The sequence below is a fragment of the Mycteria americana genome, chromosome 1, assembly GCF_035582795.1.
Source record: "Mycteria americana isolate JAX WOST 10 ecotype Jacksonville Zoo and Gardens chromosome 1, USCA_MyAme_1.0, whole genome shotgun sequence".
Classification (NCBI taxonomy): domain Eukaryota; kingdom Metazoa; phylum Chordata; class Aves; order Ciconiiformes; family Ciconiidae; genus Mycteria; species Mycteria americana.
The window spans coordinates 90,200,108-90,216,657 of NC_134365.1; the positions used below are offsets into that span (position 1 = coordinate 90,200,108).

The window sequence follows — 16,550 nt, forward strand, 5'->3', positions numbered from 1 at the left end:
AAATGCAAGAAAAGAAACAATCCAAAGTCATGTTCAAATGTGACACCTGTGAGGTTAAAAAATCAAAACCAAATGCATGCTCTGTGTAGCAGATTCTCCAGCCTCTCACATTTGAGCTTGACATCACCCCAAAACTTCCCTCTAGACCTCGAATCCATCTGGGGATGGTGAGGTCTCCTCCAGAGGGAGGGCAGCAGCAGTGGCTGCCAGGGCTGCCCATCACAGGGCAGGAGAGTTTTGGCACAAGCTCAGGGGCATGTGTCAAGGAGCACTTGCAGTGAGGCGTGTGGTCACAGATGGGTTAACAAGGATTCAGAAACATTTCCATCACCCACCTAAATAGAAACATAACAGCCTCTCCTCCTGGTCACGGTCACTGAAGCAGCCTCCCTCCTCTGTCTCACCCCCTATTTGGGCTCGCACACCTCTCCTCCCCTCCCCTCCCACTGGTTATCAGATAACATCCTAGTGGCAAGTCCAGCTATTGCTTACATGGTAAGGTAATATTAGGAAAGGAAAATATTTAATGTATTTTTAGCTTGTTTTAATATAGTTTGGCAGCTGAAAAACCAGGAAGCAAGCCAGTACCCTGTGACCAGCCGGCTCTGTGCAGACCACCACCACCACTAGGTTTAGGGCAGCACTTAACTAAAGTTGCGTCCACAGGTCAGTCTCCAAACTCAAAACTTGCTACAAAACAGTGCTCTCGAGCTCTGCATTTAGCCATGTGAAACAACCTCAAGATAATATCAGAATCAGATAAAATCAGAAATATTCCCTCCATCATAGTGTTCACCTTTCCAGTGGTTGCTGTTACAAGCTGACCCCTGGTCTCAGTGATAGGTGCAAAGTCAAGGTACAAACACACTCTATTTTAATTTCTGGCTGCCAGGACAGCCCCCAAGGGCCAGCACAAATATGCTGGTCTGGAGGCCTTGGAATTGCTGGCAGAAAGAGCAAGAAATGCTGAGGTGGCTTTAAGCCACATTAGATTCTTCCCTCCAAACCTAAGACAACCAGGATATACAGTGCCCATACCTCTTCATCTCCTTGCTTTCAAGCACATGAACTGTGTGACAGGTGAGTAAATCACTGATGTTTAACAGCTGACTTCAGCATAAGCTATTGCACCTCAGATCCTCTGAGCCTTAGCTAGTCTTTTCATGTAGGAGACTTGCCTGGGACTCTACTCCTCTCCCACCTGAAGCTTCAGTGCTCTGAGCTGCATGCTGTTATATCATACCCCTGCATATTTATGAATTAGAAATTTTCAGAGTATTATTTTAATAAACAGACACTTTAATTCTAGATCATGCTGTTGTCTCCAAAGCTGGGTGAATATGTGGCATTTCTGAATAAACACTTAAGGAATTGCAAGCCTCCATTTTATCCCTTGAATTGTTAGTTGGGAAACTGCACTGGGGCTACAGGAGACTTTTGGGACTAGATGTGTCCACTGCAGCCTAAGAGGAGTGCATACTTACTGCAGAGAGACAAGATAAGAGCAGCAAAAGTGGCCACATGCCTAGGAGAAATATCATCAATGAGGTGCAGGTTATGGTTGTTCATCCTGGTGAGGAGGGAGAGAGTACATAATAGTACTGAAATAAGATGCTGGCTGTTGTGGATAGGAAAAAAGCAATAGGCTCCAGTTATATGAAGTCTAGAGAAGTGCTGGAACAGATCCCCTGTAGGAACTGGAATTTAGCCTTGATTTTCTAGAGGTGAGTCCCCCTTACTGTGGTAGAAAAAATGATGCTTTCTGGGGCAGAAGCTTGGGACTTCAACAGTATAAATATGGTGCCTTTGCTGCTTTCCAGGTAGACTTTTCTGTACTATGGATTGGTATGGATTCTTAACTTTTCTTTTGTCCCTTGGTAATTTTTTCATGCAATAAAAGTGTTATCTACCTTTTCCGAAACAGTTTTGTCAAAAAAATAAACTGAATTATTTGGTTAAGTTAGAGGTTTGACTGATAGAAAGAACTGTATAGGTGTGATGGATTTTTGGAGAGTATTTAACTTATTGCCATGTGTGCCAGCTTGGAAAAGTTGCAGAGACTGCAACTCTGCAGAGACTGGTTCCAGTACTAACTTGTCCAGAACTAAATGAAACAGTGCAGTTGCTAAAAGGTACAAATCTCTTAAAGACTGCAAAGTGGTCAGTAATGATGGGGACAAAGGTATGAAGAGCCATAGAGATTGTTTGGTAACCTGCATGCATTCAAACGAAGCGTGGCTTTTAGTTCAGCCAGATACAATATCATGTGTCTAGGAACAAAACATAGGACATACATACCCACTGAGTGTGCTGGAAAATGTTGGCACCAAGAAGAACTTGGAGGTCTCAGTGGATAAGCCACTACACATGCAAGGGACAGTGTATGTAATACTGTGATAAAAAGGGACATGCCATCTCTGGTGTAGAAAAAAAAAAAAATAGTGGTAAGCAGTGGGGAGACAATTTCCTAGCTGCAAACTGACATTACAATATAGTCTTCCACTGTTTGTATTTTTAAAGGGTGGAAAGAGATTGAAGAGGATTCAGGAAAAATAAAGTAGAATGATCTGTTGGCTGGAGAAGATGTCTGAGAATGAAAGCTCAGTTTGCATAGTTAATCAAAAAGAAGATCAAGTACTGAATCTTTATGGCCTATACTATTTTGCAGAGAGAAGAATATGTGGTAGCTTTGTGTCACCCATCCTCGACAGACTCTTGAGACTGCGATTTCTGTGTTTTTGTGACACAACTGTGTGGAACATGCTTCATTATGGTGGTTCTGGTTTTTCTGTTCTAACTGAATGTCCATCCCTTTTTGTGGGATGTTACGAGATAAGGAGAACAGAAGTTTCCCCTCACCCACCTTCTTCATACAATTAATTTTTTCACAGGTTCTTATGTTCCTCTTCTGTGCTTCTCACAGTGACTAGCACCAGTCATTTCTTTTCTCTTCAAGTGGGAAGTTTTCCAGGTCCTTAATTGTTTCTTTAAAAACAAGTCTGCACAGAGTATTCCAGATGCATCCACATGATAAAATTATCTAAAGGTATTATAATTTTTTCCACATCATCCTTTCTGCCATTCAACATGCATCCTAGTGCTTTGCTCATTGGTTTGGCCCAAGCTCTATGTTCAGCAAGGGCCACAGTGACACACCAAATCAATACTTAGCGTGCTGGATGCAGCTGTTTCATACAGGGATTAAGTAACTTTCTAATCTACACAATGATAGGTTTCAGCTGCTGCACAAACTGAATAGCCTGATATCACGACCAGTCACACAAATGCCTGGTGCGGCTGACTCTAGCGGTCCACGAGCTTTATTTGCAGTGTTGCCGTTGAAGTAAAGCTAATCAGGAAGTCTCTGCATGTCTGTGACCTGAGTGGTCACTGTATTGTCCTACCAAGGAGAAGAACATGCTGTTTCTGTCAGCGAAACCCTCTGACCTGAGTACAAAACCTCTCTTTTTCAGCACGCAATCTAAAAGTCATCGCAGCTTTACAAGGGCAAGCACCACGTTTGACACAATCACAGCAGATCTACAGCCAGTTTGAAAAAAGAAAAGTCCCCTCGAACAAAAACTTTGCAAAAAATGTTCAGAAAACAGCAATCCAGGCAAGGCTGACCTTCTGGAGAATTATATCACCCGCTCTGCAGTCTACTTATTACTAGGGAAAAAGGGGGCTTGGGATCATTGAATGCACATGGCAATGAGATGTGGGGAAAGCCAAGAATCTATTAAAATCTTTAATTGGAATATATTTTCAAAATTTAGATTGAACCTCATCCAGATTCTCATTATTAAAAATATGTGGCTCAGTTTCTTGATTTTAACAGGGAACATAAAAAAAAAAAGAAGCGAGGAGGGAAAAAGAAAATAAGAGTTCCAGTGACTCTGGATTGTGTCACTTTCCAAGAGTAAAAAGAGCCATTGCTGGCTCCTATGTGATACACAGTTTCCCACAGGGTATTGAGATAAACAGGTCACTATCAGTGACTGTAAGTTTTGCCAGGTTTTGCCACTAGAAAGGCACTGTGACAATGCTAGAATAGTAATCAGTATCTGATCCTTCATATAAAAGCTGATGACTTATGCAAGAAGTAAAATCGAAGGTACCATGGCAGCTGGTAAAAAGAATGGCCTCCTAAGCAGAATTTCAAGACCAGTATGAGAGTCACACAATATGGTATATCAGCAGATTTGCAGCACATAAATTTTTACTTCACCATTAAATTACTGTTTTGATATGTGCACACCAAGTCCACAAGAGTCAAACATCTTAGCTTTGACTGATGAGTTCTCAAGGCAGCTTTCCTTTCAAATGGGGTTTCTTCACTTTAATAAGTGCCTTTGCTGAGGATTCTACCAGTTGCTTTCAATAGATTAAACCCATTCTCCATCAACTTGAGCATCTCCATTGATCTTGCACTGGAGACCTGAGGTAGAGAGGCCACCTATTAGGGAGTCTGTAAAATCTTTGTTAATGGTTGTTGAGATTAGCATCAAAAGCTGGAAGTTTGTCTAAAACAGTACCAGAGGCAAAGAGGGGGTGCTCCTCACCAATAAGACAGCTGTTGCTATCTGCCTCTTCGGGCAGGCATCACCTCTGTCTTGTCAAAGTTTGTCTGTACTGCTTGTTACTAATTTCTTCTTTGGTATACTCTTCTCCATGTTGGGTGTGGTGCTCAGAGAGCTGCCCTGACTGCACCCATCTGAAAACAATATCATGAATGCACAAATGTGTATTGGTGTCAAGTGGAGGGAAGACTGAGCCCTCCAGAACTTCATCTGAAGGCATCAGAGGCGCCTTGAGGCAGAAAGAAGCAAATGACGTGAGAAGAAGTTAAGATCCTTTTGGCTTTATCTGAGATCCCAGATACCCAAAATAGCGTCTCCCAAAAGAGCGGAGCTGCTGATGTCAAAGGAGGCTGAACAACCTATGAATACATCAGCTTGGCTGCTTGCCTCCCAACAGCAGCCATCAGTTCTCCCAACCATGCCCACCAGGATAATCTGGATGCTGCTTCCCTTTCAAAATCAATTGTGAATGGTCTAGGGTATTGGCAGAGGTCAGATATCTGGGTTTGGTCTCAAATATCTTCTTGATTCTTTTGACCTTGAAGACAAGATTGGAAACGGAGCAGTTGTTGCCAGAGTTATTGGGATCAAGAGCTGGTTTCTGCTGCATACTTCAAATGGCTAGTAGATTGCCTCATCTAAACGAAACAACCGGTAACAAACTGTTCCAGCTTCTTCTTGATTGAGCTGCAGACAGTTTTTCTTAGGGAATAGGTGTTTCTGATGCTTCAAGGTCTCATCTTTCACAGTGAAAAGCTAAAATACCCTCCCAGATGTGACACGAGGTGCTGAGAGTCAAAGTCTGTGCTGCTCCCTGACGACCTGAAAGAAGCCTGAAGCACTCCGTTACTCCAGGGAGGTGTTTACCCTGAAGTCTAATTACTGAAGCCTAAATCTCTGTTATCTCATGGGTGGTGATCAGATTTCACATGAATGAATGGAGGGAGGTAATTATACTTTGAAGATTTGCACAATTTCCTCAGAGCGGCACATTAGTTTGTCATGAGTAGAAAGTGGCGTGTGCTTTGAGCTTGCCAGAATACTGAGACATTTTTGCTCAGTTCAGAAATTTTGAACCACAGTGCCTCTGGGGTTTTATAGTTGTTTATTGTATTTTTTTGTCGTTTATTATGCTGGAGCTTCCAGGGCCTGTGTTGGCCCAAAGCAGACTCCATCAAGAATGGCAGGAGAGGTTTGCAATTCAGTTAACTTTTGTCACCACCAAAGAAATCGGACGATTATGGTTAATCTCAGCTGCAAAGTTGCAGCAGTTTCTGTTGTGACTTTCTGAAGGATTTGTGCCACAGGGAGTCCTTTTCTGCATTCTGTTTTCATTCAGTGTCATCTCCTGGGGTAGCTTTCGTTACATGATCCCCTTGTCAATGTCTGTGCCCAGCTGATGGTGGTAAATGTGAAGGACAGTGCACAATTATCACTGATGAATTTTTTCCACTTTAGTGGAAATTTTTTCCATTTTAGTGGAGTTTTCTCCACTAAAGTGGGGTGCTCATCATCCTCCAAGCCTGAGTTGACTTGATCTGTCTGTACCTGAAGAAGGGAAACAGGAGACACTTCTGTAAAAGCCGTTGTACAGCTCACGAAAGTGTTGTGTATGCTGTGTTACAACTGTCTGCATGCAAGACAGAAAGTCACGTCCAACAGGTCTTCTCCTGAGACACCATGGAGTTGGCCCAAGAATACCATTTATATGAGGAGCAGAAACCCTTGTATAGATAAAGATAGCCTGGGGGGACTGGGAAGGGGATGTTGTCTCTTACTTTTGGGAAAGCTCTCTTGGTGCTCTGGATATAGATGGGAATTGAAATCAGATGTCCTGAATTGTACTTTTTGTCCACATTAGAAAAAAGGGTTGTTTTTTACCATTAGATCTTGAAAATATTTTACCTTGGAGGACGACTGAGGCAAGTTTTATCTCTAATTTTCTGACTGCTCAGTTTGTGTTGCAGAAATCTGTAAGAGCTAAAGGGAAGTAAAATGTTATTCTGAGTTGTTCTAGATTTACCATTAATTCCAGTGATTCTCGTAATTTGAGGCAAACTTATAAAAAAGATCCTTCTCTATAATTTACTAACCTTAAATAAAATTTCATTTTATTCCTCACTTTTATACCATACAGTACATACTTTCTCCCTTAAATCTATTGCTGTAACCATCTTTTTTGCGCTCTGTGAGCTGTATCTCAAATAACTACAAAGCACGCTCTATGTTTCCCCTACCAACCCAGCACCTTGGCATGCGGTAGATTTTGGGTCTTATTTGGGCCTTTTAAAGATTTTACCAGCTAATTCACAATTTGATAGTTGGCCAAGGGCTCTAGAGAGAAAACAGGTAGCTATACCCCATGAAGACAGAAACGGCTGTCATTCCCATGAAAGAGGGAATGTTTCATTCCTAGAAAAGGGGAAAGAACAAAGAAAGAGTCCAGCACATCACAGACCAGATGTCCCTGCCCTTGCTTGGTGACAGGATGAGGAAGAGGCATCAAAGCTGTTTAGTTTTCCAAGGTGGTGAAGAAGGAACTCAGAGGGGTAGTGGTGGCACAAGAAGGATGTGATGAAGAATCTTTCAGGCCTTCTGAAGGTTGTAGGTTTGAGTTTTGGAAAACTTGGAATGGGAAGAGAGACCTCGGGCTCTCAGTTATACTTGCAAGACAAAAGTTGTCACGTATGCGAGAGCAGGAGTGACACCTGATTTTGTGGCATTTAGATGCCTGGAGATGCAAGTAGGCATTGAGCAGGACTGGGGCATGTGCTGCTTGAAGCAGGAATGAATCCAGGTTTGTGCTAGGCCTGGCTCTTAAAGGACATGAGATCAGATGATTACAGTGGCACCCGCTGGCCTCATAATCTATCAGTCTGCACAAATCTGCACAAACCCTCCCTCGTAACCATCTCAGATTTCCACCTTTGGGCAAGTACTTCATTTTTGTTCTGCGATGAAAGGTACAGTAACTTGGAAGACTGGGAGTAAGTTTCACAAGTTTCATAAGACATACTTAGGGTGCATGCATGTGCAAGTGCACAGAATGGGAAAGGGATTTTACCTTTTTGTTCAAATTTGTTTTCCTGCATGCATACCATCACTTTTATTCAATCTTGTGTCCAAGGGTAGAACATTGCAAAAAATTGGGAAGGGTTGGTCTCTCCCATGCTTTAGAAAATCCGTTTACATATGTGTACATGTCCGTAGAGCCTTCACAAAAATCAAACCTTTCAGGAGTGACTTAGAATACGTCTGGATGGACAGGCTCCTCTGTCTGTGCTCCATGCTGGCCAGACACATGCCAGCTCCCAGCCAGCTCCATCTGGAAAGCTGGAGAGCTGCATTAGCATGGCTCTGTGCCCAAGTGAATATAAACTGCCTCTCAGGAGGTCTTATTAGCTCAAGCAAAGTGCCAGGAGGAGAGCCACGAGCCAGATGAATGACTAGGGGCCACAGCCCCTCTTTCCCGCACCCTCAAGTGCTTGAACACATGCCTATCACACAGTGGAGACGCTGACATGTTGGGCGTGTATCAGAAGAGGGGCTGTGTGGCTCCTCCAGGAGACCAATCAGCAAGGCTGTGCACTGATCACTCCCAAGCATCTGGCCGTTCAGGCTAGGTCCTGCTCACATCTGAAAGTGGGAGAAGATGGCTGGGCTGAGGCTGTGGGCCAGACACTGTCCTGCTGGGCTGAGTACAGCCTCTGAGCCATAGGCTGGCCATGCTGAACCTGCAGCCCATATTTGTGGCCCATGATAAGCTAAACCAGCTTGTAGGTGGAAGTGGGCTGAGCTGTTTAAGAAGCATTTGCACTCAAAGAATAATAACTTTGTGGCTGACTGACACATCAAAATGTAAAATCTTAAGACAAATGACCTTGCAGTTCCCATCCTTGTTAGAAAGTCAAGGACCTCAGGACCCTCAGCCACATTTGTGGTCTGAGGACCCTCAGCCACATCTGTTCTTAATGAGACCGTGAATACCAGGTTATCACTGTCTAAGCCCAACCATGCCAAGAGCTGGAGGCTGCTGATGTGGTCAGATAATGGCAGTGATCAAGTTGCCCAAACTACCCTAAAGCTCTTGCCTGTAGCTGTCTGATGAGACTCTACTGTTGCACAGGGCATGGCCCTCATGTTCAGATATCTTGTGCTGACTTCAGCTTCAGTTTGTGCTTGCTCTCCTCCTCAGCACTAAGCAAGGACTTCAAGGACTGAGAGGTTTGTATGGAGGCGCTGCAGGTGATGCAACCGATGCCTGGAAACATTAGCAAGGAAAGTACACTGCAGTTGAGTCCAAAGTGTGATTTATGTGCACCTTTCAGATAAAGGAGGTTGGGATAAATTGTGGGTCAACTGACTAGTGTGGTGTCATTCATAAGAGAGATCCCAGAAATTTTTCCATGCACAATTGCTTCAGGCTCCCTTGACAATGATGCCCTCCCCCCATCTCCCTGTTGCCAGAAAGCTCCCTTGGCTAACACTGGCTGCTGGCAGATGTGTTTTCCATCTACGCTGCAGTGTTAGAAGGTCTCTACGTGACCTGCCTTCTGTGGAAGAGGTCCCCTTTGCCTTTCAGACACACTGGCATGCTGAATGCTTCAAGTATAGTACAGCCCCTCTTTTTAAGGCACATCATACCTGTGGACTGGGTATGTTTGGGCTTGCAGTTTACCCTGAAATTGTCCTTAACACAAGCTCAGTCTAGGTAAAAGAAAAAGCAAGGGTCTATTGGAAACATATAGAGAGACAGCACCATTACCAAGGCTTAGAAGGACACAGGTAACAGGAAGGAAAGACCGGTCATAAGCTACTTGAGATGAAATTTTAATGGCAGTTCTTATTTGTATCCAGATGAGACACTGTAGTTTCTTCCCTAATCCTTGTGGGCAGGTATTTGATACTGGTGCACAGCCAGCATTTCTATATGGTGTTCACGAGAGGGAACGCTAGCGTGGGGAAGAAGGAGAGTGTGGGTTGCATCCCACACTCTCCACAGGGTTTCCCTGTCTTCCGCCATGATTTCATTCTTCTTTTTCCCACCTCCCCTCTTTACCAATAGTTTCTAACTTCTTGGTCCCATTTGTAGTTTTTGACCTTTCTTGCACTAGATCATTCGCCACCCCGCTCTTTGGAAATGCTCCTGTCCCTTTGATAAGGTCAACTTAGTTATCACTTATATGGCCAGACAGAGAGCAGGCTCCTTTCAGGATGGCACCAGGGCTTGGCTAAGCCCTGGACATAATGGCAGGACACTGTGAGGACAGACACTTTCATCTGCCATGCGGGGGCAGGGTTCAGAAACAAAGGAGGGGGTTTTGAAGTTACGAACCTTGCATTTTATACAAATGTGACTTGTTATCTGCACATAACTGGGACTGATGTATGCAGGGCCAGAAATGATCTTCAGGAGACTGGACACAATGATAATTAATCACTCTGGAATCATGATAAGTGTGGAGGTGAGAGATACTGTGACATTCATGGTAAATGCTGTTGGTGTTGGCAATTATTTCTGGGGCAATAGTGAGTAGAGAAAAGGAACAGAGGAGAATTATTGAGGGATTAATTTTGTTCTTTCTTAAATGTGGTTTCACTTGACTTAAACCAGACCTAAACATAGCCTTGTGTATCAGTTTAACTAGATTGGTTTGTATCCATGCCTTCCATTAAAATGACATACACATCTGTGTATCTGAGACTGTAGTATGGTGTGGATATACTTGCTGGGCTTGCTGCCATCTCTAGGGGTATTTGGCTGACTTTGTAACAACTACAGTCCAAGTTATAACGTCACAAAAGTCCAGGTTGTGTTTGGCCCATGCTTAGTTCTGCCAGCAAAGATGGATCAGAAATATCGTTCAGAGCAGAGTAGAGCTGTTTGCCTTCTGAAGAGGGTGAGCTGAGATGGGACTTGCTTTGTCTTGTTTCCCATTCCACTTAAAGGTGTAAATATTATTATGCAAATGATCAGGAACTTCAGGCTTCTGTGTTATGCTCTGTTGCAGCAGAATTGTGATGTGTCCTGTGCTTATGGTTGGCATTTGCAGCAAAGCGTTCTTGAAAGACACTCATCAGGTCTGGCATTTGCTCCAGTTGATAGATCTCTCACCTTCTCATCATTTTAAAGTGATGGAGAAAAAGAAAAAACTCTTTTTCACTTTGCTTCCTAATTACTGTGTTGTCACTTCAGGGTTTTTTCTGTTGGCGTGCAAATAGGGATAATTCAGAGCAGAATCACTTTAGTCCCTCTTTTGGGGTAGCCTGAAATGTGCAATTCAGTGTTTCAGTTTTGGAACCGTTAAGAATACCTTGTAATTGCTAATCAGAGATCTCTACTTACTCTCTGTGGAGACAAAGCCTCAGCTATGGGTACGACTTGATCGTAACTCCTTAGCAGATGTTTAAAGCCTAATGCTTGAGGTAACTGGTGTGTGTGCTCTTCTCCTGCATAGTTTTTAAAGGTTAACTATGGGGTAAAGGAAGACTGAAATGAAGACATCGTAGTTAATCATTTATTCTACATATTTTATTTCGAACAGATCATTAAATGCTCATACATCTATACATAAGTATTTTTACTTATTCTCCAGACACTGTCAGCAAGTAAGTCACTGTCTGAAGTTTGTTCATTAAATATGTGGTATAAAGAATCAAGTGTGGAATTACTGTGGGTTAAATACATCTCACTTTGTGCTGTATTTGTTTTGTGATTATGTGACCTCTGTATTTTGAGCTTTGATAGCTAAGTGATGATATATGAACTCAGCTGTCTGCCTGCCCTCTCCGTCAGAGGTTATCCTCTTTAGTGCAGGGCTAACAGGAAAATGTGTGTCTGTAGTTGTGTACCTCGGTTCAAACTCACCTTTATCAGCAATTTCAACTAAAATAGACTTTGAAATGAAACTACTTACATAGAGGCAGACATTCCTTTCTGCCGATCCTGCTGCAGTATTTGACAACCTGTAACAGAGAGGCAGGGAGAAAGGCTGGAAGAAGTACCATCTTAACTTACCACAACAAAATTAGCCAGACATTGCCTGTCAGAAACTTTAAATGAACCAGGGAAGCATACCTTTTAAAATAAATACTAAATTAGAAATTCACAAAAAAGTCTTTGAACTCTTGAGCAAAAATGCACTAACAAGTTTGAGCATTTCAGTGTTGTCAAGAAGGGAATATAGAGAGCCCATGATGCCATTTGAAACTTCAAATTTTCCCATTAATTCTAATGGAGGTATGACTCAATGCTTCTCTTTTATGCTTCTGAATGAATGTCAAAAGGAGCGAGTGGCTTAGCAATAAGCATTCATCCCCATGGTTCATAATGGGAACGACTGCTTTAACTTAACACAGAAACATGTATTTTCTTGATACTGCCCGGCTCAGCTGCAGCCACCCCAGGCTGTACTTACCCAGGGCTGTTTTTCTTTTTTTTTTTGGCTCTTGTTTCAAAATTTTTTTAAATTAAAAAATCCCAAATATTATTAATATCTCAAAGTAATATTTTCACTCTAATGCCCCGTTCTGTTTTACCCTAGATGTGTTAGAAAGAGTCAGAAATCATAGTATCATAGAATCATTGAATAGTTTGGGTTGGAAGGGACATTTAAACGCCATCTAGTCCAACCCCGATGCAATGAGCAGGGACATCTTCAACTAGATCAAGTTGCTCAGAGCCCCGTCCAACCTGACCTTGAATGTTTCCAGGGATGGGGCATCTACCACCTCTCTGGGCAACCTGTTCCAGTGTCTCGCCACCTTCATCGTAAAAAATTTCTTCCTTATATCTAGTCTAAATCTGCCCTCTTTTAGTTTAAAACCATTACCCGTTGTCCTATTGCAACAGGCCCTGCTAAAATATTTGTCCCCATCTTTCTTATAAGCCCCCTTTAAGTACTGAAAGGCTGCAATAAGGTCTCCCCCGAGACCTTCTCTCTGCTCTTCTCTCTGCCTTCTCTTCTCTGGGCTGAACAACCCCAACTCTCTCAGCCTTTCTCCATAGGAGAGGTGTTCCAGCCCTCTGAACATTTTTGTGGCCCTCCTCTGGACCCGCTCCAACAGGTCCATGTCTTTCCTGTACTGAGATATAATCTCACTTACATTCTCACCATCATATACTGACACAGAACCTGTCTTTCTAGTGCATCTCTTAACCATTAGCATCACCTATTCTCTTTTAATCAAGCAGCACTGCATGCAGCTCCTCCCCCATTCTGCAGCAGACCTAGACTGGCTTTTTTTTTTTTTCCCACAAGGCAACACAAGAGAAAGTAGTCCCTTACTTTTGATCCTCAATATGCAATCTCTGCCTTGGTTAAATTTCAGCTGCCTACCCTAACGCCCTCTTTTCCAGTCCCTTTGCCTCTCACCTGTCATCTTCTACCCTGTCCAAAATGCTGCCTCACCAGTTGTCTTCCTAGTTCCTCTGATACTACTTATCCCCTGGTCATGTCTCTTCACCAGCACCTCTTTGCTGCTTTTACAAGAGTCTTCAGTGTTAGTTGCCCTAATGCAGAAATGGGATCTCATGCAAAGGGAATCACTCAAAAGAAAAAAAAAATGTTTCACACCAGAAAACTGGATTCCCTTAAGCACAGAACTGATTTTCCTGGTTGACCAAGGAAGCTTCCTCTAACCTAGAATCTTGCCTATAAATAATCTCTTCTCAAGCTCAAAATTGTGTCATCAGCTTCTTCCTATCACTTCTTTCAGTTTGTTACTATTCTAGGTAGTATTACACAGTATTGTTTTCCCAGGTCAGAACACGTGAGCATCCCTGCTGTACAAAATAATCAATTCTATCATTCATAGCATAAACAATGTATAATACATTGATACTACCAACATGCATATATATCAGTATTTTGTTAACAACAGTGATACAACATATGGAATCCCTTTTAAAGTTAAAGCACATGATTGAAAATTCTGACACATCCCCTTTCTCTGCTTGGTGGAACAGGCTATAGCTTGAAACTGTATCCCTTCATTTTAGTGTTACTTCTGGCTTAAATCAGTACCACTGCACCACAAGCCATCCGAAAAAACTGTTGAACAGTGCAGAAGTCCAACATGCTTTCAGCCACTTCCCGCCGCAAGCCCCCCGAGTGGATGGTAAAGCATGTGTGTAGCGGGGCCATGCAGCCCACTGACTGGTGGTCTTCCTGCAGACCAGGAGAGGGAGACAAGACTTTTTTTTTTTTTAAAAAAGGACTAAACATGCCTGGAAATGGCAGATGTCTTGACTGATGGAGTGGTGCTTCCTTGCAGCTTTTCCCACTGCCTTTGATTGCTCTGTGGCATGCTTGCTTCCCTCACCTGTTTTAAAAGGAAGAAAATCTCTGTTGAAAAACAAAATCATAACAAAAGAGCAGCAGAAAAGACTAAGGGATGCTATTAATAAAGTAAGAGCTCTTGCCAAGAAAGGCTGAGTTTTCCAGCAGCCATTTTACCACCCTTGTTTCTTTATTAAACTAAGCTGGTTTTTAATGAGACTGTCTCATTTTGCAGATGTGGTCCCAGGCTCTGAACATTCTCCCACGTGTTTTATTTTGCAGGAGGCAGCACAGGCACCTCCCCGACCACCTCCAGCACGGGGACCCCGTCGCCCTCTGCCTCCTCTCACCTTCTCTCTCCATCCTGCTCCCCTCCCGCCTTTCATCTGGCCCCCAACACTTTCAATGTTGGCTGCCGGGAGAGTCAGCTCTGCAACCTCAACCTGTCTGATTATCCCCCGTGCGCCAGAAGCAACATGGCCGCCTTGCAGAGCTACCCAGGGCTGAGTGACGGCGGCTACAACCGGCTGCAGAGTGGCACCACTTCTGCCTCGCAGCCCTCCGAAACCTTCATGCCTCAGAGGACTCCATCCTTGATCTCAGGAATGCCGACTCCTTCCTCCCTGCCCAGCAACAGCAAGATGGAGGCATACAGTGGCCAGCTGGGGTCCTTCCCCAGCTCCCAGTTTCAGTATGTCATGCAAGCAGGCAACCCTGCCTCCACATCCTCCTCTTCACACATGTTTGGTGGCAGCCACATGCAGCAGAGCTCCTACAATGCCTTTTCCCTGCACAACCCCTACAACCTCTATGGATACAATTTCTCTGCTTCCCCCAGGCTGGCGGCGAGCCCAGAGAAACTCACCACCTCCCAAAGCACTTTACTCTGCTCTTCCCCGTCCAGCGGGGCCTTCGGAGAGAGGCAATACCTTTCCACGGGGATGGATCACGGGATGCACATGATCAGCCCTCCCTCCGGCAACCAGCAGATGGCCAACACCTGTGACAACAGACAGTACAGTGCGGTTCAGGGCTCCTCCTCACAGATGTCTGTGCACATGGTCTAACAAGCCATGCCTCTCCTTGGCATCGAAGGCAGCTGGACCTTTGTCGTTTCCAGGGGTAAACCCATCCCAGTACCTTTTCGCCTTCAAACTTATAGTGGAAATACTATTGTAATGATAAATAAGAACACAAGCCACCTAGGTATGCACCACAGAACCTTGTGGAAAGCCTCAACTAACAGCCATCGCAGCTTGTTGTAGCCCAGGGCCTCCAGATCTGGCACAGAGTGTCTGCTCTTTCTGGACATTGCAGAGAGAAGGGCATGACTTTAATGAGAAGCTGGAGAGAAGCAGCTGAATATACCTTTTATGCATTAACTCTCAGCTTGTGTGAGCTCTCGGTGTGGAGGGAGCTGTGCCCCTGTGCTGTCTCCTCTGGGTGTCGAAGAAAGGCAGTCTCCCAAGGCTTCGTCCTCTGAAGCTGCATTGCCCATAGCTTTAAAGACCTTCCCCTTCCCAGACCGTTCCTCACTGCTGGAGTGGCTCAGCCCATTTCTGAAGCCAACAGTGGCCTGTGGCTCCTTCTCCCACTGTAGCACAGGAATGGTGCTGCTGGGCTGGAGATTCTCCTCTCAAAGAGGTATCTGCATTTTCACCAGAGGTATCTGCATTCTCATCAGAGCCATGGTGAAGAGCAGTTCTTTGCGAGGGTCAAGCTTACCAGCACCCAGCCTGCAGATGGAAATTGGAGAGAGAGAAGAGAGAGAAAAGTTTTAACCTACAAGTGAGCCTCAGACATAAGCAGGGACAGATCTTTGGAAAGATGCATGGGGGAGAGGGGGGCTCAGCTCCTGTTGATGTGACCTGAAGTGGTGCATCCAAACTGAAAGGACGACAGCCTTTGTTGGGAACGTGTCCTGTAGCACTCAACCCAATGGGAGGAAACTGTCCAGACTGAGCTCACGTGGAAGAGCAATGAGAAAAGAAAGCTCTGCTCTACAAAAGTGCAGCCTCCCTCACCTTGCATGCAAGAGTTGCCATAGAAAACCATTAGCATTTCAGTAACAGTGCGGTTGAGTATTCACCAGCCTCCCACCTGCCACATGATCTCTGTTTAACCAAATAGATCATTGCGTTTTGACATCTTTCTTTTCTGTTTTTTTTTCTTCTCTTTTTTTTTCTTCAAATCCTTTAAAAATAAGAAAACAATTGTAGCTTGGTGCAAGCTATGCATTTAAGTTGTGTGAAAATGCAAATACCAAGTAACAGAATACAGATATTATTGAGATTTGTTGTGAGGTGTTGTAGATAAATGTATTTATATGCCTAGTGGGGGATTCAATATTATGAATATAAAAGAGGGCAATAAAAATGGTATGTAAAATATGTATGAAGAAAAAGGTGTATAAAGATTTGCCCTATGCACGGAACTCTGTTTCTAAGTGCCAAGCACAGAATGCGCTAAATAAATCTTTGCAATTGTTCCCTCTGTGTTTTTCTGTCTGTGAGGCTTCCTCGGTGGTCTTCTAGAGATAGACATTTTCAAAATACAGCCATGTGTGTTTGCACAAAAGAGGAAATGAAGACACACTGCTAAATTATGAAGTCCAGGCAATATTACAATAAAAATAAAAATTCTGTCTCCAAGAAATTTTAAAAATTGAGTGCTTGGGATCTGTAAGGTG

At 43.7% G+C, this 16,550-nt stretch overlaps 1 protein-coding gene across 1 annotated transcript in view; it reads left to right on the forward strand.

Annotated features, from left to right (window-relative positions):
- The window catches only part of TBX15 (T-box transcription factor 15), a 99,670-nt gene extending 83,320 nt beyond the window's left edge, over positions 1-16,350 (forward strand). Inside the window, exon 8 of the mRNA XM_075491791.1 lies at positions 14,144-16,350. Coding sequence (XP_075347906.1) covers positions 14,144-14,928 — 785 coding nt within the window. The 3' untranslated portion in view covers positions 14,929-16,350. The remainder of the gene's footprint in view (positions 1-14,143) is intronic.
- The last annotated feature ends 200 nt before the right edge of the window (positions 16,351-16,550 follow it).